At 40.4% G+C, this 26,752-nt stretch overlaps 2 protein-coding genes across 4 annotated transcripts in view; one reads left to right on the forward strand and one right to left on the reverse strand.

Moving 5' to 3' along the window:
* SPATA9 (spermatogenesis associated 9) overlaps positions 1-11,412 on the reverse strand; it is a 49,907-nt gene extending 38,495 nt beyond the window's left edge. The window contains exons 1-4 of one of the 2 annotated variants that reach the window (XM_081498770.1): positions 11,365-11,412; positions 9,784-9,839; positions 9,489-9,608; positions 7,803-7,884 (exon numbers count right to left, since the gene is read on the reverse strand). The gene's annotated coding sequence lies outside the window, so the exon portion shown is untranslated. Of the gene's footprint in view, positions 1-7,802; positions 7,885-9,488; positions 9,609-9,783; positions 9,840-10,593; positions 10,892-11,364 lie in introns of those variants that run through there. The other variant, XM_081498771.1, reaches the window with a different exon arrangement.
* The window catches only part of RHOBTB3 (Rho related BTB domain containing 3), a 62,609-nt gene continuing 46,847 nt past the window's right edge, over positions 10,991-26,752 (forward strand). For both annotated transcript variants that reach the window (XM_081498761.1, XM_081498762.1), the window contains exons 1-4: positions 10,991-11,356; positions 11,501-11,726; positions 16,602-16,788; positions 26,311-26,465. In XM_081498761.1, the coding sequence (XP_081354887.1) occupies positions 11,355-11,356; positions 11,501-11,726; positions 16,602-16,788; positions 26,311-26,465 (570 nt within the window). In that variant the 5' untranslated portion in view covers positions 10,991-11,354. The remainder of the gene's footprint in view (positions 11,357-11,500; positions 11,727-16,601; positions 16,789-26,310; positions 26,466-26,752) is intronic.

The following is a 26,752-nucleotide window of genomic DNA, read 5'->3' on the forward strand; positions in this document are numbered from 1 at the left end:
TTAGAACAGTGACTCTATTTAAATCAATCTGCCCTCCTACAATAAAAAAATCTTTTGAGATCATGGTGGAGTCATTAGCAAAACATTGTTGTAATCATCGTTTATGCAAGAGGACTGAGTAATTTATTAGAAATCACAGTGAGTTAATAAAAAGCACTGGCTGAAAATGCCTCCTAGTTCTAGAGTCCAGCCTGGGGAGTTACGAATTGTATACAGTTTGTGACTGTTCATGGGTAGCGACCTAGTAACAGACTGTTCCATTTCAAGGCTACAGCTAGTGAGTACTAAAACACGTGTAACGAAACAAAACAAAACTCTGCTTTTGTGTCTGTCTTGTATTTTTTACATCATGTTATACTTCACTGCTTCTTGCGTTATGCCGGGGTTGCACATTTCTGAGTGTCTCATTCTTTTTGTTCATAGAGCCATCGACCTTTCTCACGATTCTAAAGAGTTAGACATAATGACCCATAAAAACAAGATCTTTTCCAATGTGGTAAGCATTCCAATTACTGATTATTCTTTTGTTTCTGTTTGCCCACAAAAATATAGTTTTTTAACTAATCAGTTCAAAAAAATGTTGCTTTCTAGATTTCACTAGAGTTTTCTTGCCCCTCAGAATTTCATAAATTCTCTTTAAGTCATAATGTAAACAAGGGCCTATCCTTTCATGCTACCTGGTGCCAAGTAATTTAACCATTACCTTTACATTAAGTCAACAACGATATACCATGGCTTAAGGACAATGTTTGAGAAGACAAAAAAAAATCCTGGGCTTATGGTGGGCAACTTATGCTGTTACCTGGGTGGCAGGTTAGGCATTGGGAATATTAGGGCTTTACTCTACCTCTCATTTTGGGGATAGTCAGTGGAAAATTTGAGAGGCTCTGCTTGCCACTGGGATTAATCCAGAACTGACTTTGCTTTTAGCTTCCCTATTTATCACTTCACGGAGGAAGGTTTGAATGCCACTTAAATGTAGATTGAATTGCCTGGTCTCACCCTAGTCTTAACTGGGAAGGAGCTTATAACACTAGAACATCTTGAGGAAGTACGTGAAACAAGCCCCTTCATTAGCAGGAATTGTATTTGCCCTGTAGAAGTAGGGCACTTACTGGTTGAAAAGGGGGTTGGATCTGGCTACAGCGGGGGTGGGGTGGGGGAGAAACTGGTAGTACAGCCGGAGAGATGACAATAATCACCCAAGTCCAGATGTTTTCATTTAAAGGTGAGAGGAGACAATACCCATCAATAATAATTCTCCAGTCTCAGATTTAGACTTTTTAAATGGAAGGGGCTCTAAAAAAGGAGTGTGGAGAGCAATGCTAGTAAAAATGTGTCCCCAGGGATCTCTGGAAAAAGTGACAGAAGAAGGAAACAAAGGAAGAGAAGTTATCTTTCTTCAGATAAGTTGAATGATCTGTTATAATGCCAAAAGGACTATTCCCCGAGAATACAAGTTGCTGACTTAATAGTTAATGGTATCAGTAGGGCTTGCCTCAGAAAAAATATCACTAAGAAAATTTCAATAGTTGTTCACCATAAAAAGTGTTTAGTTGCAGACAGGGTCACAGACACAAAAGTGGAAAGTAAAAAGCAAGTTTCTAGAAAAATAAGGACCAGCAGTACTGCATGAAGGCAGAAATCATGTTAAGCAACTTGTGATAGCTGTTGAATGAAATAGGAGAACGCTTGAAAGCATGCTTGTAAATGCTCCCATTAGGACAATGCCTAATGGATGGCCTTGGCAGGCATGCACGTACCTGAACAGGTCAAATAAAAGGAGTACAAGAGATGAGGAAGACTTAGGGATTTACCACTGGAAACTGCATAACTTTTATTACAGTTAAAACTGGAGACACATGATAGGAATATTGAAAACAATCTATTTTTTAATATATTTCAGTTCTGCAAGAAGGAAGGCTAGCAACAAAATATTACACCATTCAAATTTAATATCCTATATTTCTGTAGGTCTGCACATGGAAAACTTCACAAGATATTATGCATAAATAAATTACACAATCAATATGCTTGATTAGGATATTTACATTTTTTTTTTTCCCAGGGCCAAGTAACAGAGCAGGCATAGTAAAGGCCAAAAACCAAGGTTTCTTTGAAGTTCAAACCTTTGAAAAGTGCTGGTAAGAAAGAGGCAAACCTGATTCCAAGGAATATATGTTCTGACATTTTAAAGCAACATTTTAACTGAAAAACAGAACAATTGTTTGAAAAACATGATTGGGCACAATAACACAGGTGAATAGATATGTTCAAACAAACACACAAGTGAACATTTTAGACCTTTTCTGAAAGAGCTTACAGTAGTTGGCTTTTGTATATACATAGTACGGATTCTCACTTCAGCGTCTCCCAACAGAATGAATGATATTGCAGCCTTGTAGTTTAGAAGAGATCCAAAAATTTAGAAGAAAACTGCTGACTGTTTCTCTGAGAAGAGTTATCCAGGTAATAAAAAGAGGAACATCAACTTTTCTCAAGACTGACTGTATGGTTACTGACCCTGCTACCTGACTTTGCTTGCATTACTTATGTGAAGTACTGCAAGCTCTGGTGGTTTAAAAAAAAAAAAAGAAAGAAAGAAAAAGCTAATCTTGAATTCTGTGATTTTTGTGTAAATTTGCAAATGTTTATCTTTCATTAGATTAGTTAGTACAATACAAATACACGTTTCACTGGGCTGATTTCTAGGCAAGTAGGTCTGCGGTTTATCTGTGTTACCTTCTCCTCTCTCCCCCTTACTTCCTCTCACAGCCGCCTTGCAGCAGCAGCCAGCCCAGCGCCCTGTTCTGCTTCCTGCCAGCCCAGGACTCCACCGTGGTATCCGAAGCTTCCTCTCTAAGACACAGCCTCAGACGCCAGACCAGTAGTCTCCAAATTTTTTGACTGAGCACCCTATCATAAGAATTTTGAGTACATCCCCAATATCTTTATAAATGACAAGCATATATTACTGTTAACATATTGTGACCACAGTAAAACACTTTGAAATAGAAAATTTTCAATAGATAAGGATGAAGTAAATCACATTAAAAAAAACTTTTTAAATGTATTACTAATAATACAAAATAAATATACTTTTCTCTAGGAGAATAACAACTGAATATGCTTCATGAAAAAACTAAGTTCATGGCATCCAGTCCCAGCACTTGATGGCAGATAGAAGGGGAAAAAGTGACAGGTTATATATTTTCTTGGGCTCCAAAATCACTGCGGATAGTGACTGCTGCCATGAAATTCAAAATGCTTGCTCCTTGGAAGGAAAGCTATGACAAACCTAGACAGCATATTAAAAAGCAGAGACATCACTTTGGCAACAAAGGTCCATATAGTCAAATCTATGGTTTTTCTGATAGTCATGTATGGATGGGAGACTTGGGCTCTAAAGAAGGCTGAGCACTGCAGAATTGATGCTTTTGAACTGTGGTGTTGGAGAAGACTCTTGAGAGTCCTGTGGACTGCAAGGAGATCAAACCAGTCCATCCTAAAGGAAATTAACCCTGAATATTCATTGGAAGGACTGATGCTGAAGCTCCAATACTCTGGCCACCTGATGCAAAGAGCCAACACAATGAAAAAGACCCTGATGCTGGGAAAGATTGAAAGCAAAAGGGGAAGAGACCAACAGAGGATGAGATGGTTAGATAGCATCACTGATTCAACAGACAAAATTTGAGCAAACTCTGGGAGTCAGTGGAGGACAGAGGAGCCTGGCGTGCTGCAGTCCATGAGGTTAGCGACTGAACAACAACATTATCTTTTAAATCTTGGTTCAACATTTTGTGATACAGCAACACAGATGTCTGCTTTTATGTTCAGTTTATTTAAAGGCTCTCTGAAAAGAGCTCACAAAGATATGAGAATTTAAATGGAGGAACTGCTCCATTAGCTGGGTTGCCAAATCATACTTATATATTCCAGGAGATAGTGAAGGACAGGGAAGCCTTGCCTGCTGTAGTTTATGGGGTCACAAAGAGTTGGACATAACTTAGTGATTGAACAACAACAATTTATTTTTCAGTCTTATCACTTATTATGCCAAGATTTTGGTTAAATCTGATGGATACATTTCCATCTTACCTAATGTTATTCAAGTGGTTTAAAAAAACCTATAAGATAACCAGAGATTTTGTGGGTTACATGCGTTTTCAGTCACAAAACACATAGTGGGTGAGGGGTTGCTAACTGAAGCCAGTTACCTAAGTTTGAATCACAGCTCCTGGATTCTCATTGTTTGTATAGCTGTGGGCAAGTAAATTAGCCTCTCTACGCTATAATTTTCTCTCCTGTAAATTAGGACAGTAATAGTAATAGAACATACTCAATAGGGTTATTTAAAGTTTAAAAAGTCAATATTTATAAAGCACTTAATATATCTGGCATATGACATGACATGTGTGTGCTTAGTTGTGTCTGACTCTCTGCAACCCCAAGGACTGCACCACGCCAGGTTTCCCTGTCCATCACCAACTTCCGGAGTTTGCTCAAACTCATGTCCATCGAGTTGGGGATGCCATCCAACCATCTCATCCTCTCTCGTCCCCTTCTCCTCCTGCCTCCAATCTTTCCCAGCACCAGGGTCTTTTCCAAGGAGTCAGTTCTTCGCATCAGGCTTTGCTTGGAATAGGCCAAAACTAGAAATAACCCACACGTGCATCTAAAATGGAATGGATAGGTCAATGGTAATTTATATATCCACTGAATGCTATTCAGCAATAAAAAAGGAATAATAGGGACAAACCACAGCTACAACAACATAAATAAATCTTACAAATGAAGATGAGCACAAGAACCAAGACACTAAAGAGTATACAGAGTGTGTAGAGTATATAGAGTGTATATATAAGACTCAACTCATATAAAGTTCAGAGACAAGAAAAAACAGAATATCAGCTTAGGAATGCACATATAGATAGTAAAACTGTAAGGAAAAATAAACAAATAGTCATAACAAAAATCAGGCTCATGATTCTAAGAAAAAGAATAGAACTGTAACTGAGTAGGGGCAGCTGTGAGTGGGGGGCAGTATGTGTGTGTGTGTGTGTATGTGTGTGTGTGTGTGTGTGTGTGTGTACCCTTGCATGAGTGCTGATAAGGCTCCATTTTCTGGACTGGGAGATTGCTTAGGAATGCTTACTTTATAATTATTTATTAGCTACATGCATCGGTATTATGCACTTTTCTGTATGTGTTATATTTCACAGCAAAGAAGTATTTTAAAAAACTGCTATACCAGTTTTGTTTTCACAAAATTAACCTTAGTTTCTGGCTCCAGCTTCTTTGCTGGGAAAACTGCTTATGAGAAATGCCGCAAATGAATTCCATGTGGTTGCTCTCATTGTAAGCTTGGAATCCTTCTTTTCTTTAAACATTTTTTTTTAAGTAACTCATTCACTTACAGAAGTTTTGCATAAAATAAATTTTGTTTTTTTAAAGTCAATTGTTGAAAATAAGTTGTATTAGAGAAAGAATATCTTCTCTACTGTAGCTTTCCTTTAGTGGCTCACAGAATTGTCATTTTAAAATGTATTTCATTACTGAAACACAATCTAGTAAATACCACACTGAAACAGAATCTATTCAACACCATGAGACATATTGAAAACATCTGTGCTTTTTGTGTAACATTATAGTAAACTTCCCACATTGCGTAACATATTCCAATACTTGTGTCTTTAGGTCTTTAGCAATGTTTTATATTCATATTCTCAAGGTATTTGCTATCAATGGAATGCAGTTTTTTTCCCCCATTTGTGTTCCATGTGTTGCTGGGAATAACAGTTATCTTCACAAGAAGAAAACTATTTTCCAAATGGTATGTTGCTTTTTGACTTTTTATTTTTAAGGAAGCTCAGAAAAGACTTCATAGCATTTATAATTGGTGAATTTTCTCTAAAGTATTGCTTGAATTGCTCATTTCTTAAACATTTTAGAAATATCATTGAGCTTTATCTTCAAGTTTGGATGTCCAGTTTTTAGTTCAGTTCAGTCGCTCAGTCGTGTCCGACTCTTTGCAACCCCATGGATTGCAGCACACCAGGCTTCCCTGTCCATCACCAACTCCCGGAGTTTTCTCAAACTCATGTCCATTGAATCGGTGATGCCATCCAACCATCTTGTCCTCTGTTTTCCCCTTCTCCTCCTGCCTTCAATCTTTCCCAGCATCAGAGTCTTTTCAAATGAGTCAGTTCTTCGCATCAGATGGCCAAAGTATTGGTTTCAGCTTCAGCATCAGTCCTTCCAGTGAATACCCAGGACTGATCTCCTTTAGGATGGACTGGTTGGATCTCCTTGCAGTCCAAGAGACTCTCAAAGAGTCTTCTTCAACAGCACAGTTCAAAAACTGGACTTAAAAAGTCCAGTTTTTAAGTGATTAGCTAATTGTGATAGGGCTTCCCTGGTAGCTCAGCTGGTAAAGAATCCGCCTCCAATGCAGGAGACTCCAGTTGGATTCCTGGGTCAGGAAGATCCTCTGGAGAAGGAATAGGCTACCCACTCCAGTATTCTTGGGCTTTTCTGGTGGCTCAGATGGTAAAGAATCTGCCTGTGATGCAGGGGACCTGGGTTTGATCCCTGGGTTGGGAAGATCCCCTGGAGAAGGGAATGGGGAATGGCTACCCACTCCAGTATTCTGGTCTGGAGAATTCCATGGTCAGAGGAGCCTGGTAGGCTCCATGGGGACACAAAGAATCAGACACGACTGAGTGACTTTCACTTTCACTCAGAACATTATCTATTAACTGTAATGCATCCTTCAGGTGAAGATGTTAGCAAAAGTAACTATAAATCCATACCTAAATAGAGTTTTTTAAAATTTACTTTTAATTGGAGAATAATTCCTTTACAGTGCTGTGCTGGTTTCTGCTGTACAATGTGAATCAGCCATCAGTAAACATATACCCCCTCCCTCCAACCCACCCCCTTAGGTTGTCAGAGCACCGGGCCGAACTCCCTGTGATAGACAGCAACTTCCCACTACCTATCTATTTTACACATGATAGTGTATCTATGTCAAGGCTACTCTCTCAGTTTGTCTTACCCTCTCCTTCCTCTGCTGTGTCCACAAGTCCATTCTCGAAGTCTGTTACAACCGTTTTTAACGATTATTGCCAACTGATTGTCAATCTGATTAGTCATTAGTTTTTCACCTTGCAGTGTGATTCCTGAAGACTGCCCAAAATATCAGCTCAGTCCATTGTGTTTGCTCATTCTTGCATTATTAACATTGTCTCCATTGATCCATGCTGTAATAGTTTACTTAAATATCATCTATAAATCCATTTACTCAGATAGAGAAACTGCAACATGTGGCAATATGTTACCTATACATATGTATATCTATGGCTGATTCATACTGATGTTTGGCAGAAACCAACATAATTCTGTAAAGCATTTAACCTTCAATTAAAAAAATAAATTAAAAAAAAAGTGAACAAAGGAGAGAGTCCTCCCTTCTCTCTGTGCTGTGGTGCTCCCACCGTCTCCCCGGAACACCCTGAATGCCTGCCCACTTCGGAATCAAATCAGGGTGCCATCACCAATCCTCACATTAAATATCAGCAGAGCTTAATTTCTTTCCTTTTTGGGGGGGGGCGATAAAAAATAAATGAAGATAAAAATTCAAATACCTTTTCTGGAATTTCAGGGGTCAATGTCGGCTCCCCACTTTGGAGATCCATCTTACACTCATATGCGGTTATATTTTATCTCAGGATAAGAACATCTATCTATCTGAATGAATATGAAATGATGGCATGCCAGCCAGGAAAACAAAAACATACTGTTAAGGCTGTAGGTCCTTCCTTGTCTGTTCTGCAGTGACCTTGAGGTTGGAGGACATAAGATAATCCAATTTGTTACACCCTGGCAAAAGTGAAAACAAACAAACGCTTAATGCTACTAATGAGGGAAACTACAAATATATAAACCCAATAAAAATTGTACATAAAAGAGAAATGATTATTTAAAAGGTAGTCTTTAAGATAATTATGAAAAAAAAAACTTTCTAAGATATCAGGAAATGGACCATCAGTGATATTTTGTGACTACCTCCTGTAATAATTGACCCCAAAATGTCTGGTTTAATTCAATAAAGATCTATTTTCTCACTCATATCACAGTACAGTGCATGCTGTGAAGAGGCTCTGCTGTAACTAATCATTCAGACACTCAGGTTGCTTCCAAGCTGCAGATCAAACACATTCAAACACATGGCTTCAAGGCTGACCTGGCTTCATCCAGTTGGTAGATGGCCAGATGGAAAAAAATGGAGATGGTACACTTCTTAACTGCTCAGGAGGGATCATATTCCACTAGTGAGAACTAGTCTCATGGCCCTATCTACATGCAAAATCTCTGGCAAATGTCCTTTATCTACGGGGCCTGGAAGAGAAAATGGGTTTGGTGAGCATCCACCTAGTCTTCGTCAAATAAACAGAATTGGTCTAGGGATCCCAAGGTTATAACTTGAGTATCACCAAGTCTGACTTTGGAAATCTCTTGGGAAGCCTCTACCACTCTCATTTCTGCCTGCTGTAATGAAGGCATCAGAACACCAGCACTAATTTTAGCTCTTGCTGTTCCCTGAATAAGCCATGATCATCCACATCCCTACATCTTTGCATGTGATTTGCATATAAGGTCTGTCCGTTCTTTCCAGTATTTCTAACCTCCCCTTGCTGCCAAGCTAGCAGGCTTATTCTCCTCTTCTAAGACCTAAGACAGTGGTTACTTCCTCCATGCACTTCTCTCCGATGACAAAGAAGGCACAGATCTCTTAATGTTCACTGAACTTTATCCTTGTACTTTGTTCCTACCTCTATTACTGAATGCATATGCCTGCATGATAATTTTTAAGGAACAAGTACATTTTCAAAAGGATCAGTATTGATCCTCAGTATTGCATCAATATTCACAGCATAGTAACCATTAATAATAGATTTAGCTTCTCAAGGATAAGGACTGGGTCTTATGTATCTTAGTATCTCCCGTGCATACCAGCACTGGCCTGGCTTACAAACTCAATAACTGAGGAAAAACTGAATGCTGTCTGCCACTTTCCAGCAACTTCCCAGCTTCCCAGCCCTTCCTACCACTTTCCAGGAACTCTAACTCTCTCTCTTTCTGCCTCGTGGTAAAATGCATTAAACACAACATTTACCATTGCCACCATTTTAAAATGCACATTACCATATGCACGTTGTTTGCAACAGTTCTTTTCACATTTTCATCTTACAAAACAGAAACTCTACACATTGAACTCCGAATTTTCCTCTCCCAGAAGCCCCCTTAAAACCAGAGTTCTGCTTTCTAAGAGTCTAACTACCTGAGATATCTCATGTAAGTGGAATAATGCAGTCTTTGTCTTTCTGTGACTAGCTTATTGCCCTCAATTCATTCATGTTGTAACATGTGACAGGATTTCCCTCTTTTCTTAGACAGAATAATATTTCTTTCTATGTACATACCACATTTTTGATATCCATTCAACCATTCCAATGTCTTTGCTTTTGACTTGTGGTTACTGGCAGTGATTGATGACCCATGAGAAAAGGTGATCTTGTACTATTTCGGGGTGCTTCTAGAGACTAAAAGAGAAACTATACTGGGTGCAAAGGGAAATAAGATTTTTAAACATAAGTGACTTACATAAAGAATGCCCCCCATTATACCCTATCTGAGCATGATTAACTATTAAACCCCTTTCCACTGAGCAATCAGGGCCCACAATAAAAAGCTGTTCACATTCCAAAGGCCTCTCACCCTCGGGTTGTCACTGCCCTACTCAGCACCTCCTGTTTCATAGCCTCAAAATAGCTCTGTTGAGAAAAGAAACAGCAACATTTTAAAGTAGGGCAAAATAAATAAAGGCATAAACAAGAACTCTTTCAACACGGAGCACTTGGAAGGATTTTCATGTTTATGGAGAGGCAGAGCCCCAGAGTAAACAAGGGCTCCTCTTCGAATCCAGTGGATTCCAGCGTTCACTTGCATCGAGGCAGTTTGAGGCCCTTTGGGGACACTCACAGCCTTTAGTTCAGGGCGTTATCATGAAAGAATCTAAAGTATCCTTGCATTAGCACGATGGTTATTTTTTCAGCTGGTCTGAGAAGCTATTATTAAACATGTAGCCATAACGGCGTACCGAAAAATCCCCCACGTAAGCTCGCATTTGGTCTGTAAACACATTAAACCACCTCACGCGTAACGACTTCCTACAGCTATCACAATCAGAACCTCCACACTTATACAAAACAGAACAAAAAATCCTCCGGCTTTTGGTCAAAAAAGATGCCAAATATAGCTTGAAGTAGTAAATAATCCTCCCAAGAAGCGACGTTCGCGAATTAATTGGTGCGTGAACAAAGAACCCTTTCTGCACCACGATGAATGTTGCCTTTCTTTTTTTTCTCACAAGTATGACTGTAGAAAACAGCTGTACTACATGTTGACAAATGACCAAGCGGCAGACTTGGTAAAAACACTTTTGGTCAAGGCCAAGAAGGGGGGAGGACAAAAAAAAAATTGGGCTGCTGAAGCGGCCAGGGGGCTGGCTTCCCTGGCTTCCCTTACCTTTTTTTTTTTCCTTTTCTTTTTCCCCTAGTCTTTAGGGAGCAGGGGCCGCACCGCCCCATCACCACCCCCCGCCCCCCCCTTTCCCCGGCTCGGCTCCGGTTACAGCCTTTCGAGTTGAACAAACTTGCTGCAGGCGGATTGGTGACCGGGAGCTGGCGGGCCGGGGCGTCGTATTTATTAATTTATATTCCGCAGCGCCCCGCGCGGGCCGTTCCTTTGTATCCGGCCCGCCGCCGCCGCCGCCGCCCGGGCTCGGGGAGAGGGCGCCTCAGCGGGGAGCGAGGCCCCCGCGTCCGCCCGAAGACACCCCCTCTCCAAGGCTGGCACGTGCGGCCGCCGCCCGGCCCGCCGAGGGGGGCGGAGGCCCGGCTTCTCCCCCACCCGCCGCTGAGCCAGAAGCAGGAGGCGCGGCGGCGGGCCGCCCGGCCGGGGGAGCGCGGCGCCCGGCGAGTCTCCGTGGCGGCGGCGGGGGCCCGGGAGCGGGAACGGCGGGTCCCCCCCGCCCCGGGATGCGCCCCAGCACTTCCTGACTGGCTGGCGGCGCGCACGCGGCCCCCGGAGCTCGCCCGCCCGCTCTGCGTCGGCCGCGCCGCGCTGGAGGCGCGCGAGGAGGGGGAGACGCGGCCCGGGATGAGCTGATTGCTGGGGGGGCGCGCGTGGTGGTGGGGGGCGGAAACCACGCCGCCGCCTGGCCCCCGGAGGCCGCGAGGAGCAGACCTTTCTCCGCGTTGCCGCCCGGCCCCGGGGGACTCGAGATCATGTACGTACGCGTCGCGGGCCCGCTCTGGTCTCCAGCCCCGGCGCGTGCCGTGCGCCCCACCCCGGGCCCGGAGGGCTCTCGCGCGCCCGTCCTCGCCCCGCGCTCACCACGCGCCCCTTCTCCCCCCGGTCTCGGCCGCCTTAGGTCCATTCACATCGTGGCGCTGGGGAACGAGGGGGACGCGTTCCACCAGGACAGCCGGCCGTCGGGGCTCATCCGCGCCTACCTGGGGAGAAGCCCGCTGGTCTCCGGGGACGAAAGCAGCTTGTTGCTGAGCGCTAGCGGCGCGGCCGCGCGGCCCGTGTTCACCGAGTATCAGGCCAGCGCGTTCGGGAACGTCAAGCTGGTGGTCCACGACTGCCCCGTCTGGGTAAGGGGGCTGACGGAGCTTTCCTTTCCTTTCTTTCCTTTTTGCCCGCCCTCCTCCCCTTTCATGAATGTCAACGTTCGGGTCACCTGGGGAGAGTTTTCTTTTTTAAAAAAAAAAAACATTTTGGGGAAAGTCTTTGGTCCTTCGTTTCATGGGGCAGGGGCCAGCCTAATCAAGGAACACTCTTAGAAGGCAAAAAAAAAAAAAAAAAAAAAAGCCCCAGTGAGAACGTGAAGCATTTAGGCGTACGTTTCATGATTGTGGGTTGTCTCTTGGTTAAGACAGCTGACCCTTAAAATGTCCCAACCCCAAGGGACGGGGGTCACTAAGTTTCACCAGCAGAGAGCAGTGGATTTTTTTTTTTTTTTCATGCTTACCCTGTGTGGGTGATATAGTAATATGAGTGTTCTAAAAATAAAGATCTCTGAAAGCTCAACAGAGCCAAAATACATTTCACTGGGGGCCAGCTCAGAAATAGGACCCCTGGAAAGGAGGGGGAAAGTCAGGGACTGAGAATTAATTTTAAACGACTCGTTTATAGCACTTTGAAAAATTTTTTAATTAGTTTTTAATTTTAATAGTGCAGATGTTCCTGATATATTTAGCCATTTCTTTTTCGTGACCCGTAAATCAGAAATATTACTGATACTATTTTGAGACTTGAAAAAAGCTTTAAAATTTGCGATGATTAGAAGAAATTGTAATGAAGTTGATAAATGCTAGTCTAATTCTTGAGTGATAAAAGAAGAAAGAAATCTACACCCTGATGCTATATAAATGTTTTTCAGTACACAGTAGCATCAAAAATGTTTTCATGTAATCTTATTTCAAAGTTTCTGAGTCTTTGCTAGTATAGAATCTAGATTGCAGCTAAGTGTTATATTTTATAACGGAAGAAGGTTTAAGGTCCGAAAAAAATACAGGTTATCATTATGTGAGATTTACATTTAAACCACAGTTTAAGAAAAGTGAATTAGGGACTATAGGCTACTGATACACCTTTCCAAAGAAATGTATAAAATGTCCGCAAAAACATTTCTTATGTGGATTTCCATATTACAGAAAGAAAAGATCACTTGTCCAAAAAAATTTTCAGCTAAAAAGTAAATTTATGTTAGTACACTAAAATAAATGAAAAATAGGCTTTTTCATTCTAACAGGGAGGCTATTAAACTCCTAATTATGACATTGATGATGCTGATCATAAGAAGCACGGGTAGAGAACTTACTGGCTGGAGTCCATGCAAGCAAATGAAACCCTTCTTCCCCTTTGATCATTTCATTGTGAAAAATCTTACAGTCTAAAAACTTATTGGGTCTACACTCAGTTGAACAAATATTGAGTGGAAAGAGTAAATAAATGTAGGGGAAATAAAATAAGCTGAATTAGGATGTTAGGATAACCTTTCCTGTTTTTTTTGTTTTTTGTTTTTTTTTTGAGCAGTTAACTCCTGTTGATGTTATTATTAATAATTTAACAAAAAGCAATACTTGTGATCCCGTGTATTGTAGTAAATGAAATCTTCCAAGTTAGTTAAAATTAACCTTTGTCATCTAGATTTTTGATTGTTATGTTTTATTATTCTAATCACCTTTTGTTTGGTTAGACTCTGGCCCTTTTTAAGGCACTGAGTTTGTATGTAGCCAGGCACAGTTTTCTGGGTTATAATGGTCTTCAGGCATAGTAAAAAGTGTTTGTAGAGCTACTCCTTATAAGATGCTTTTCTTCTCTAGGTGGTAAGTAAAAGCCCATTGGAGGTATGAAAGTTGATTGTATTCATCAGCTGGTATTTGACATGTACTGAATCAGAATATTAGACACAGCAAAGCAGATAGAGCACAGGTTTTGCTATCAAAAGGACCTGATTTCAGATCCTCAGCTTGGTACTTAGTGACTGTGTTCCTGGGTAAAGTCGCTCATCCTCTTTTGGCCTTATTTTCCCTGTGTGTAAAATAAACATAATAATCACCCCTCCACCCCCTGCTAGAGCTATGCCAAAGAGTAAATGAGAGAATAGGGTAGAATTCTTAGCATCCAGACTAACATGTAGTAAATACTTAATAAGTGGTAGCTATGATAATAATAAAGCATTTATCACAACTTTAACATAGCCATGTATTGCTTACACTAAGCAAAAGTAAAGTTTTCCTACATATCATTCAAGATTTACACACAAGTACACAGAGGCAGCTTGTTAGTACTTAGGCCGTTTGTTAGTACTTAACATTAATAGATGCTGTAAGGCAGCCCCACAACCAAGTAGAACGAAATTGTTGTTTCACTGTAAAAATTCAGATTCTTTTTAAAAGATGAGTTCCATTCCCCAAATGTGGCTCCAAGCCTCGTGTTGCATAACTACCCAGAGGAAATCCTGGAACTGATTTATGAGGGGTGGGAGAATTTGATTTCCTTCGTATTTCTAGAAATCAGTGGAACATTTTCTCTTTGCGATAGTTTGAAGAAATGTGGTGTTGTTTCCTTGGAGTTAGAATGAGATAGTTGTGCTCCTTTTTCTTAGTTTTCTTCTGTAGGTGTGTGCCCTACTCTGGATCTTTGCCATTTATACCTGGCACTTTAAATAAATGTGCTTCAAATTCATTTTATGTAGCTTATTATTTATTAATAGTATGTCTCTCAAATCCATGTTTTTTTAAATTTTATTATTTCATTTCTAGATCTTTTCCTGTTTACCAGAAATATTCCATAAAAAGCAATGAGGTAATATATGTGCACATTTCTTGTGCAGGGTTTGAAGTTCTGATATGTATTAAAAAATAAAATTAGTTATAGTCTTTATATCCTCATACCACAGAGTTAATGAAGCCAAAACCCATTTCCTCATAATATTTTCCCTTAAATGTCTCCTTTTTCCTTCTACACCTCTCCAGTATTCTGGAATTTTGAACCATTTGGAATGCAAAGAGCAGTTACTTTTGATTTGTTCTCCCAGAGTTAAATGGCTGCTTGATATTGGTCCCTTTTCTTTAGTTTGTTCATCCCACTCATCTGACTTTGCCCTCTTTCTTTACTGTACTTACATACCCTGTTGTACTTACACACTTTGAGCTTGAATACTATAACAGATACAGTTGGAACTGAATGGGTTTTGTGGTTTGGGATTTGGAAATTAGCATAGAGCTCTGCTGGGAAGCTTTCACATTTTCTTGATCTGTGTCCCATTTCACTTTTCCCTCTTCTTACATCCTCCACGATGTTCAAGGTTTTGCCTTTGCTGTTTGTATCCCCACAGTTGGCCTCTTTTTTTTCTGTTTTGTTTTCAAGTCTTCCTCTAAAAACACTGTGTCCGTCCCACTTTGAGTAAGGTATTCATATATAAAAATTCTGTGATTCTTGTTACGCAGAGTATACTTTTGGTAACGGGCAGGTTGTGAGGGTGTAGGGAATTGGGAGAGGCTTTGCCGGGGGATGGGGGTGTACTGGTTGAAGAAACTCTGCAAAAGGGCATTGCTGTGACCCTTCTCCAGAATTTTCTAACAGAATAGAAGCTCTGTTGCAATTGATTGAAACCCTGTTTTGAACTCCTATTTCAAAGTGCAAACTTTCATAGGCCAACAGTTTTTTGGACTTGTGAGCCACATCTAGCTATTTTCTTAATCTAGCTTTATTACATCCTAAGAATACATACCAAAGGCCACATGAAGGGACAAATAATGGTTAATAGTTAACCAGAATGGAAGAAGGAGGCCACTTATGCATATTTAGCAATGGTTTTAAGGTACATACAGATGTTTTTCTTACACCACTGTTCACGCAATAACTTTGAAAAATTATTTTTAAAATATTAAAGTGCAAAGTTTTATCCTTAAAAACTTTATAGGGTCCATAATAAGTTTCTTTTGGCCTTAATTCTAAATATAAATATTATTAATGTGCGTGCTCCGTCACTCAGTCTTTGGGACCCCATGGACCAGAGCCCACTAGGCTCTGTCCATAGGATTTCCCAGACAGGAATACTGGTGCAAGTTGCCATTTCTTCCCCCAGGGGATCTTTCCAACCCAGGAATCAAACTGATGTCTCCTGCATTGGCTGGCAGATTTTTTACCACTGTGCCACCTGGGAAGCCTAAATATTATTAACTGTAGTCCAGAATAAAGATTTCAAAACTGGAAAGGTTTAACCTGGATTTTTAATTGACATGAGGAAAATACATGAATTGCAAGTATATTCCTTACCGTGTTAACATCGTAAAATACACACTATCTTTTTATGAAAGCATACCCTCTCCCTGCCCCATTCTCCTCCCTTAAACCACTACATATATGTAGTACTGTCCAAAGAATGGATAAAGTTGAAAGATATATATGAAATTTGTGTATATATATATAAAATACGTGGAGCTCCACGGCATTCACAGTAATTATAATCCAAAACGCTGAACAATCCTGCACTAAATGGGTCACAGAAAATCCTCTGAAGCTTCCTTACTCACACTGATGCTCTTGTATCTAAAATGCACAGAGTTACATTTTTGAAACTATAGTGATAAAGCTATGGCATAATTTTAAAACAAAGTGCTTATTTTTAAGTACAGGTGTTGAAAGAGGTTGCTTATTTCATCAGAGTCTCAGGGATCCTCTAGGTTCTGTTTTACCACTACATAACTCTCCAGGCTAAATGAATATAAAAAAAAATTTAAGAGTTGATTGACTTCAAACGTTTTAAATTTCATGTAGTTACTTTTTAAAAGATAAATTTTTATTTATTTTTCATTTTTGTTCTTTTTGTTGATAATTTTTTTAAAGAATTCAAAAATTAAAATGTAGTGAAAAAATTAAACTAATATGTTACAGTTTATTTCATGATGAATTTAAAGATAGGCAGACTAAAGATTGCTCTTTACATTTTGGTTTAGGACATTTTTGACAGTGATTGGTACACCTCTCGAAATTTAATTGGAGGTGCGGACATCATTGTGATCAAATACAATGTAAACGACAAGTTTTCATTCCATGAAGTGAAGGATAATTATATTCCAGTGATAAAAAGAGCATTAAATTCAGTTCCAGTAATCATTGCGGCTGTTGGTACAAGACAAAATGGTAAGTAGTTTTCTTTTATATGAGAGTGCAGGTACCATGATAATTTTGAAAAGCATTAAGTTTATTGATGATTAGTAATGTTTTTTTTTGAAAGCAAAATGATTGGGTTCAAATGCCAGCTGTCATCTCTTCATCATTGGCTATGATAATGAGACGTCAAACCTAAGTATCACAAACTACTGTGATTCTCATGGGTACAAGGTTTTCTTTTAAACTGCTCTTATACAGAAGTGAAATATCAGTATCAGTTCAGTCGCTCAGTCATGTCCGACTCTTTGCGACCCCATGGACTGCAGCATGCCAGGCCTCCCTGTCTATCACCAACTCCTGGAGTTTACCCAAACTCATGTCCATTGAGTCGGTGATGGCATCCAACCATCTCATCCTCTGTCATCCCCTTCTCCTCCCGCCTTCAATCTTTCCCAGCATCAAGGTCTTTTCCAATGAGTCAGTTCTCTGCATCAGGTGGCCAAAGTATTGGAGTTTCAGCTTCAGCATCAGTCCTTCCAATGAATATTCAGGACTGATTTCCTTTAGGATGGACTGGTTGGATCTCCTTGCAGCCCAAGGGACTCTCAAGAGTCTTCTCCAACACCACAGTTCAAAAGCATCAGTTCTTCAGTGCTCAGTTTTCTTTACAGTCCAACTCTCACATCCATACATGACCACTAGAAAAACCATAGCTTTGACTAGATGGACCTTTGTTGGCAAAGTAATGTCTCTGCTTTTTAGTATGCTGTCTAGGTTGGTCATAACTTTTCTTCCAAGGAGTAAGCGTCTTTTAATTTCGTGGCTGCAGTCACTATCTGCAGTGATTTTGGAGCCCCCTAAAATAAAGTCTGTCACTATTTTCACTGTTTCCCCATCTACTTGCCATGAAGTGATGGGACCAGATGCCATGATCTTAGTTTTCTGAAGTGAAGGAAGTCAGTCATTGTGTTCTTTTTGATATGGGAGAGTTATTAGGCTGACACTGAGCCCTGGAAAACTGTTTTTGACAATCTAAGGGACTGTTCAGTTGGGAAAGATAAATTGTCCCTATAAGGATGTGGGGTTGAGAGCTGAATTTTCAGGTAGATATGCAGTGAATGAGTTGAATATGTTGACAACACCACCTCGAGAGTATTGTTGACTCCTTAGCTGGTGGGTTGTTTTGATTCAGTCAATTTCAGTAACTGCTGCTGTGTATATTATTGTCAAATATCTCAGGGTCTGCTCAGAATTCTCTTTGAATGGATGATGTTTTCTAGTTCTTAAGGATTATTTCCTCAGTAAAACTGTCTTTAAATTCTGTTTTTATTCATTTTTCTCTTCCCTTTTATTGAAATAGAGCAAAATAAAGGACATTAGACTTCACTAATTTTAGAACACAGTTTAATGCGTTTTTACATATGTGTGCATCTATACAGCCATCTCATACAGATCAAGATATATAGAACTTTTGCCTCATTTCAGAAGCCTCTCATGCCCCTACCCACTTAATAACACCCCTCCCCAGAGATAACTGCTATTCTGACTTCTAACATCATAAGTTAGTTTTATCTATTCCTGACCCTCATACAAATGGAATTATATAATATGCAGTGTCTTGTGTTTGGCTAATTTCAGTTAGTGTGATACTTTTGAGATTCATGCATGCAGAACTTATCTGTAATTTGTTCCTTTTATGGCTGTGTATTGTCCCATTGTATGAGTACACCAGTGTTTATTTCTGCATTCTTTTGATGATGCTTAGGTGGATTTCTAGGAGGATTTTTGGTTCCCACAGTAGATGTGTGTTTAGCATTAGTAGATGTGAATAAAGCAGGCTTGACCCTTCTTTGACCCCATGTCCCCTCTACTTCCCTAACTTTCTTTTTATTGCTGGTCACGGTTCTTGAACGAGTCATCCACACTTCCTGAGTCCACTTCCTGACTTCCCATTCATTCTTGAGTCCACTACAGTCTGACTTGACTTTCGCAATGACACTGGGTTTGTTTTCACTCAGGGCTGCCAATTATATGCCTGTCGCCCAATTTAATTGACGTTTTAATAACAATCTTGCCTTTGAAGTTATTCAAACACACCTCTCTCCACTCAGCAAAGCTACTTTTGCTTTTCCTGGTTGTTGTAATTCTCTGTCTTATTTCCTGGCTCCCTGAGCCTTCCTCACACACGTGCACCAAGTCAGTACATCCTGTGGCTGTTGCCCAGGGTCCCATCCTTTTTCTTCACCTCTTCTTGCTGTTTCCTCTGACCTGAACCTGCTAATCTGTTGTCCTCACTTCCCCTGCAGCAACACGGTGATTACCCAGTCTCTTTCTCTGGCTCCAGTCTCTCTCCTGACCCATGTCTCCACAGATACCTTCCTCTTTCTACTGAGTTCCCCAATCTTTTTTTTTTTTTTTAATTGAAAGATAATTGCTTTACAGAATTCTGCTGTTTTCTGTCAAACCTCAATGTGAATCAGCCATAGGTATACATATATCCCCTCCCTTTTGAACCTGCCTCTCCTCCCCCCCCCCATCCCACCCCTCTAGGTTGATACAGAGCCCCTGTTTGAGTTTCCTGAGTCATACAGCAAATTCCCCTTGGTTGTCTATTTTACACCTGGTAAAGTAAGTTTCCATGTTACTCTTTCCATACATTTCACCCTCTCCTCCCCTCTCCCCATATCCATAAGTCTATTCTCTATGTCTCTTTCTCCATTGCTGCCCTGTAAATAAGCTCTTCAGTACCATTTTTCTAGATTCCGTATATATGTGTTAAAATGCAATATTTATCTTTCTCTTTCTGACTCACTTCACTCTGTATAATAGGTTCTAGGTTCATCCACCTCATCAGAACTGACTCAAATACATTCCTTTTTATGGCTGAGTAATATTCCATTGTGTATATGTACAACTTCTTTATCCATTCATCTGTCGATGGACATCTAGGTTGCTTTCCCTGTTCTAGCTATTGTAAATAGTGCTGCAATGAACAATGGGTACATGCGTCTTTTTCAATTTTGGTTTCCCCAGGGTATATGCCCAGGAGTGGGATTGCTGGATCATATGGGAGTTTTATTCCTAGTGTTTTAAGGAATCTCCATAGCATCTTCCATAGTGGTTGTATCAATTTACATTCCCACCAACAGTACAAGAGTGTTCCCTTTTCTCCACACCATCTCCAGCATTTATTGTTTGTAGACTTTTGTTGGTGGCCATTCTGACTGATGTGAGGTGATACCTCATTGTAGTTGTGATTTGCATTTCTCTAATAATGAGCGATGTTGAGCATCTTTTCATGTGTTTGTTAGCCATCTGTATGTCTTCTTTGGAGAAATGTCTGTTTAGGTCTTTTTCCCACTTTTTGATTGGGTTGTTTGTTTTTCTGGCATTAAGTTGTATGAGTTGCTTGTATATTTTGGAAATTAATCCTTTGTCAGTTGTTTCATTTGCTATTATTTTCCCCCATTCTGAGGATTGTCTTTTCACCTTGCTTATAGTTTCATTTGCTGTGCAAAAGCTTTTAGGTTAAATCAGGTCCCACTTGTTTACTTTTGTTTTTATTTCCGTTACTCTAGGAGGTGGGTCATAGAGGATCTTGCTTTGATTTATGTCATCGAGTGTTCTGCTTGTTTTCCTCTGAGAGTTTTATAGTTTCTGATCTTACATTTAGGTCTTTGATCCATTTTGAGTTTATCTTTGTGTATGGTGTTAAGAAGTGTTCTAATTTCATTCTGAGTCCCCCAGTCTTGATAAATGATGCCAAACCTATCTGTTCACACACACTAGAATCATCCAAGCAGTCTTTCTTTCGTGTTCCCCATATCCAGTTGACTCGGAAGCTCTTTTGATTTGTATTTTAAATAAACCTCAAACTCATCATCTTCACTGAATTTCAGATCCTAGTGATTTAATTATCTGTCAGAATGACTTTCTTTTTGGGCTAAGTAGGTAGTTCCAAATTTTGTAGGATTTGAGATCTGTACAATTGTAGAGGTTCTTTGTAAGAAAAAAAAACAACTACAAAATAACAGACATACATGTATACAAATGAATCTTTACTTAGAATGTGAAAAGAAAGTCAAAGAAATTACAACTCCAAAAAAGCTGTCAAATACCACAGACATTAAAAAGTTTCTTTTATTTTAAAAACCTGGCACTTCTCTAACTTTTCTTATATTTTTTTGCCTCCAGATTCTTTGATCAAGTCTTCACATGATAACCACTTTCTGAGATTTTCTGTAGAGCAAAAAGAATGATAATTGGTTTTGTTTTGTTTTGTTTTTGGTGCTGGCACCACGGTTTGTGTTGTGTTTGCTTGTCTCTCAGCTCTGCCTCTTTGTGTCCTGATGCCGAACTCGTCTGCACTGTGGGCGGAGGGAGCATTCCTGAAGGCCGTTCACGTACCGAGACAGCTTGCAAACACTTACAAGGAAGTGACTACAGACCACAAATAATATCTCACTAAACCTAAATTTAAATTCCTCTTTAGCAGCATCCTAAAAATGTCCACAGCTACTCCAAAGCTGCCTGATGCAAGGTGAAATGAGTTGGACTGGAAAGAGGCCTGTGTCTTCATCAGACATAGTCAGAATATCTCATTTTTCATATTTTACAAAAGCATATGTCATGTGAAAGAACCCAAGGCCCAGGTTTCTCCCAGGACTTTGGAAACAAGCCATAAGGAAGGGCTTTGAAACTTAGGCTTGCTGGTAAATCAGCCTCTGGTCAATTTTTCCTGCTTGGCTTCTTTCTGAAATAGATTCTCTCAGAATAACCATCCTAGAATATGTCAGATCATAATACTCAACTCTTTCAATCCTCTTTTCATCTTTTTACAAATTACCATCAAATGGTTCCAACAAACAAAACAAAGTGTGTGTTTATAAGTTCTGGAGCTTACTGTCCTATTCTTGTCAAGTTCTTAGGTTTGAAATTTTGCAAATAGAAAAAAAAAGATGAAAGAGTTGAGTATTATGATGGTAAATAGTACACATTATGGAATGTCTTCAATCCTGATTAAGCATGTCTCATCTAAGAACAGAACCATTTTCCTATTAAACATAATGCAACCGTCACTCAAGAAACATGCTATTACCTGTTACATTATTATTTAAAATATAATCCATATTCACATTTTACCATGTATTCTAAAGCTCTTTTTCTTTTTTAAAAAATTCGGTATGAAATTAAGGACTGAGTGTTGCATTTAGTTCTCCTGTCTCCCTGGTCTCTTAGTTGAGAACAGTTCCCAGTTTCCTAGCTGTTTTTTTTGGAGGGGGGCAGGAGGGGTATCTTTCATGACACTGGCATTATTAATAGGAATCCAAAACCCTTATTTTGCATGACCCCTTCAGTTGTGATCACTGGGGTTGCAAAATAGTGATTTCCCATCTTTCCTTCTTCGTTGATTGGTTAGCACGCTACTGTAGGTAGAGTGGAGCTTCCCTTGTGGGTCAGCTGGTAAAAAATCCGCCCGCAGTACGGGAGACCTGGGTTGATCCCTGGGTTGGGAAGATCCCCTGGAGAAGGGAAAGGCTACCCACTCCAGTATTCTGGCCTGGAGAATTCCATGGACTGTATAGTCCATGGGGTCGCAAAGTGTCGGACACGACTGAGTGGCTGTCACTATCACTGCTGTAAGTAGAGCTCTCCCTTTTCTCTGCTCCTGCATCTTTCTTTGAAATCATTATGAAAAATTCATATTTAAATTCAGTGTTTCAGAATCTGTTCTCATTATGCTTTCTGATACTCCAGGTACCCCACAGTTGGGTCTTCACACTCGCTCCAGTTAATTCTTGCGTCCTTCCTCCTCCTGGTACAGAGGGATGTGCAGACTCACCTTAGACCTGCCCTGCCCCAGGCCACTCGGGTGTCCATGTTGCTGCAGGGCGTGAGGTGCTCCCTGTCCTCTGAGCCTTCAAGTTCCTCTTTGGTCCTGTGATTGCTACCTGCATCCTCTCAGGACCCCTAGTTTATGGTCCTACAAGAGTCTCTCCTCTAATTTTTCAGTAGGTTCACCTCCCTTTTTCTCTTCTCTCCCCCCTCCCTTCTTCCCTTCCATCCCCCCCCCCCAATTCATGATTTCTGTGGTTTGGCAGGAAGAGGAGATTGCAGTGTGGGCTTAGCTTGTCCTCTTGAAAGTGGAAGTGACGTGTTCCTTTTCTCACATTCAGGCCTCCGCATGTGCCGTGTTGGGCTCCATAGAGTACCCCTCTGCACAACCCCTGTCCCTGTCCGCATAGTGACTTTGTCCTTACCCTTGAAATCGTTCCCTCTTCTGTGAGGCCCTCCCCAGACCCCCAGGCAGAGTTAATTTCTCTTCTGTTCCTATGGTGATTTCATACACCTTTATTTCAGTACTTATTATAATGGTCCGCAGTCGCGTCTGTCTGGGCTCGGTTGACGATGAGTTTCAGTTATCTGTGTGTCTTTATTACCCTGCTATTTGAGGTGCGGTAGCTGCTCAAAAAACGTTTGTTCAACACGTGAATGAATGGCTTTATGAATGATGTATACAGATGTGAAAAATCATTTTCACTAACTGGGTGAAATTAATTCACCATGTGAGATGTGATTGCAAGGTAATTACAAAGCTAAGTCTGGCTCTTCGGACACGGATTGTTCCTCCTTCCTGGACTATTCCTCCCTCCTGGAATCCCTTGCAGTCCAGTGAAACTGTGCTGGGTCTTCTGTAACTCCTCTCTCCAGCTGCTTCAAGAACAAGTTCAGCAAGCACAGTCTCATCTCTTTCCTTTGTTATACGTGTTTTGACAAGCTTGGCTGTGTGTGTGTGTGTCTTCATCGTACTTGGCTTTGAATAAATTTTTGGCTTTTATTAAATATTGAATTTGTCTTTAAAATTTGGCCAATTTTTTTTCCGAACTTGGCAAAGGTGTATCCGTCGCCTTAAGCTCCTGAAAGCAGGCATCCTGTTTTGTCTTTTTGAAGCTCTGAGAGAGCCTAGTACATTGCTAGGCTGGAATTCCTAAAAGGATTTCTAATGCTCTCAAGCATTGGCAACATTGTAAGCATCATCCTATCTGTTCTCAAAGCCACTCTTTTGAAAGAGATGCCATTCATCTTAATTCCAGAGTTACATTGTGTTTGCTTTGAAAAAAAATTAAGACATTTTGTGATAATACCTTGAAAGATAATATTTAAGGGGGGGAAGGGGAAGACTACAGTGTTAACTGGAAATGTAACACTGATTCCCAGAGTTCCGGGCCTCTTGAGGAAGGCTCAATAGGCGTGAGTCCTGAAGAAGGCACTGCAATTTAAAATTATTTGGGGTCTCCTGATTGTTGCTGATGAAATGCTAAATGTTGGTTTATTTAATCCATAAACATTATGCTGATTCTCCTACCTAATATGTAATGGCTAGACATTTTTTCCTTTTGGGCGCAAGTGAACAAAAAGAAATGTCTTCTGTGACACAAAAGAGATGTAACGACTGGACGTAAGGAGACACTTTCTGGATTGGTGAGATGCTTGTGGCTGCACAAAGTGGAAGACCCTGCTCAGCTGGGTCAGACCTGACGCTAGCTGGATTTTTCCCTTAAACCAAGATTGTTTCCTCGCAATTATTTTACATTATGCTCGCTAATTTTTCATTCAAAATGGTACTGATTTTATTTTTGTCCCAAAATAATGTTTAATGAGATGATCTGCCTACCCACCCCATTCCATCAACATAAGGAAAGCTTTGTAGACATGAGAAGATCTCTGTCTTCAGAGAGTCAAAGGCCCTGTTTATGACGGCTTTGTACAGAATGTGAAATGCCAATGTGTTCTTTTTTAAGATAGGCTAACTTGTGTATGATAACTTTATTTGCTCTGAACCTAATATGATCTTAGAAAAAAAATAAATGAAAAAACTCAGACTAGGCTTATTATTTATTGCATACTTTAGAGAAACCAAGCTTCATTTTTAAATCACGGCATTTTTATGCAAGTTAAATTTGTATCTTATCTTTTGATGGCTCTTTATCAGGTGTAGCAAGTAACAGGTTTTTTTTTTTTTTTTTTCTCCAACTCTAACACACAAGGAGACTTAGACATGTCACAGCCTCTCTGAGCTTCAGTTTCCTCTTCTGCGAAAGGAGGATGTGAATGCATGGTTTCTGAGCTCAGAATGCTTTCAGTGAATCGAAATTATCTAATTCTTATGTGTATGTGTGCACATGGGTGTTGCATACATAGTATGCACATGGCACTGAATATCCTTGGTATACATGCCATGTGTCTATAGATGCTCCATCTCTGTGCTGTTTGTTGGTAGGACGTTTGTTGTGTGTGCTGTGGGAGATGGAGGGAGTAGCCTAAATGCCCCCGTCAGGGCCACTGTACTTTCAGTTGCCAGGTCTTTTGGCCCCCAGGCGTCACAGCTGAGTCCCTTTCCAGGCATTACCCTATGCTGATACAGGCTGCTTGCCGGAGGTTTTGCTCCCTCCACAAGGCAGCCCTCCTCTTAATTACTGGTTGATTTAGGGAGACAGAAACCCAGCTTTGTGTGAGGAACCCCTCTCAAGGGCCATCTAAGCTCCAGAGTCTCCTGTCTGGTAACTGAAGTGTCTGTTGCAACAACATTGCAGTTTGAGTTCTTTGTGGAGTGCAGCTTCCTGCACCCCTGAGAAGATCTGTTTCCAAGATCACCCCCCACCCCCAGAAAGCATCCTCCACACATTGTCTCCATGTCAGAGTCTGTTTCTTGGGGAAGCCAACCTGCAGCAATGTGATTTCTTGGAAATGGACTTGGCTGCTTTTTTGAACAATGACATATCTGAAGTATAGCATGAAACAGAACAAAGCTGGCCAGCAAATATGGAGTTGAACATACACGTTTAGCCTTATTAAGACATAGTCTTACAGACAGGTTGGTGTACCACCTTCCCAGCCACAGGTCTGTACGTGATTCTTGGGGCAGTTCACACTTTGAGTAATTACTTTTTATGCTTTCAGTTTTTAGTTTTATGATCTTGGAGCAAAAGATGAAAAGTGATTGAATTTGATCACTGCAGTTGAATGCTTTAGAGTTCAGTCATTGAAATATCTGGATTAATAAGAATGTACTTCATATGAAATTTGCAATGACTAACAATTTTGCAGCCTTGGAGATTGAGGTCAAATTGAGGATTCTGTTAAAGTAAAAGATGTATTCAAACTTAGTGAATATATTTAAAGTTTATTACAATAACAACAAAAAATGCCAGCCCATTTTTTTCATGGAAGTTGTATAAAAGGTAGCAGGCCTGGCATTTTAATTACTGTAATAGCCTTGGTAGTATTCATTCACTTATTTAAAAATTCATCTGTTTTATAAGATCTTGTTCATTGTTCTTGCATTTAAAGCTTATTTATTTTAGGGACCTTGCTATTATCATTGACACTTCTCATTCAGAGTCTAGTGGATAGTGGCTATATGAAATGACCTTGAACTGTGATTCTGGTGTGAGCGCTTAATTTGTTGTTTAGTGTCCAGGTTGTCTGTGCACATTTGTGTGTGTGTGTTTAATTTCAAAACCCTTTGTTCCATCATGTTTGTTTTCTCAGAAGAATTACCCTGCACATGCCCACTGTGCACCTCAGACAGAGGAAGCTGCGTCAGTACAACGGAAGGGATCCAACTTGCTAAAGAACTAGGAGCCACCTACCTGGAGCTGCACAGCCTCGATGACTTCTACATAGGAAAGTATTTCGGAGGCGTGGTAAGTGGAAATCCCAGTCACATAACTTAGTCATTTGTCAGGTCGGCTCTTTAGCTGTTTCCTAGAACCACAATTAGAACTTTAGTTTTAAAATCAAGGTTAGTTTTAATCTTGTGAAATGGTGGTTGTCGTTGTCACTGTTTCCACTTTCCCTCTTTCTGTTTGCCATGAAGTGGAAACAGTGACAGACTTTATTTTCTTGGGCTCCAAAATCACTGTGGACAGTGACTACAGCCATGAAATTCAAAGACGCTTGGTTCTTGGGTGGACTTCCCTGATAGCTCAGT

Source organism: Giraffa tippelskirchi, chromosome 6 (assembly GCF_054371585.1).
Source record: "Giraffa tippelskirchi isolate mGirTip1 chromosome 6, T2T-mGirTip1v1.2.pri, whole genome shotgun sequence".
In the NCBI taxonomy this organism is placed as follows: Eukaryota; Metazoa; Chordata; class Mammalia; order Artiodactyla; family Giraffidae; genus Giraffa; species Giraffa tippelskirchi.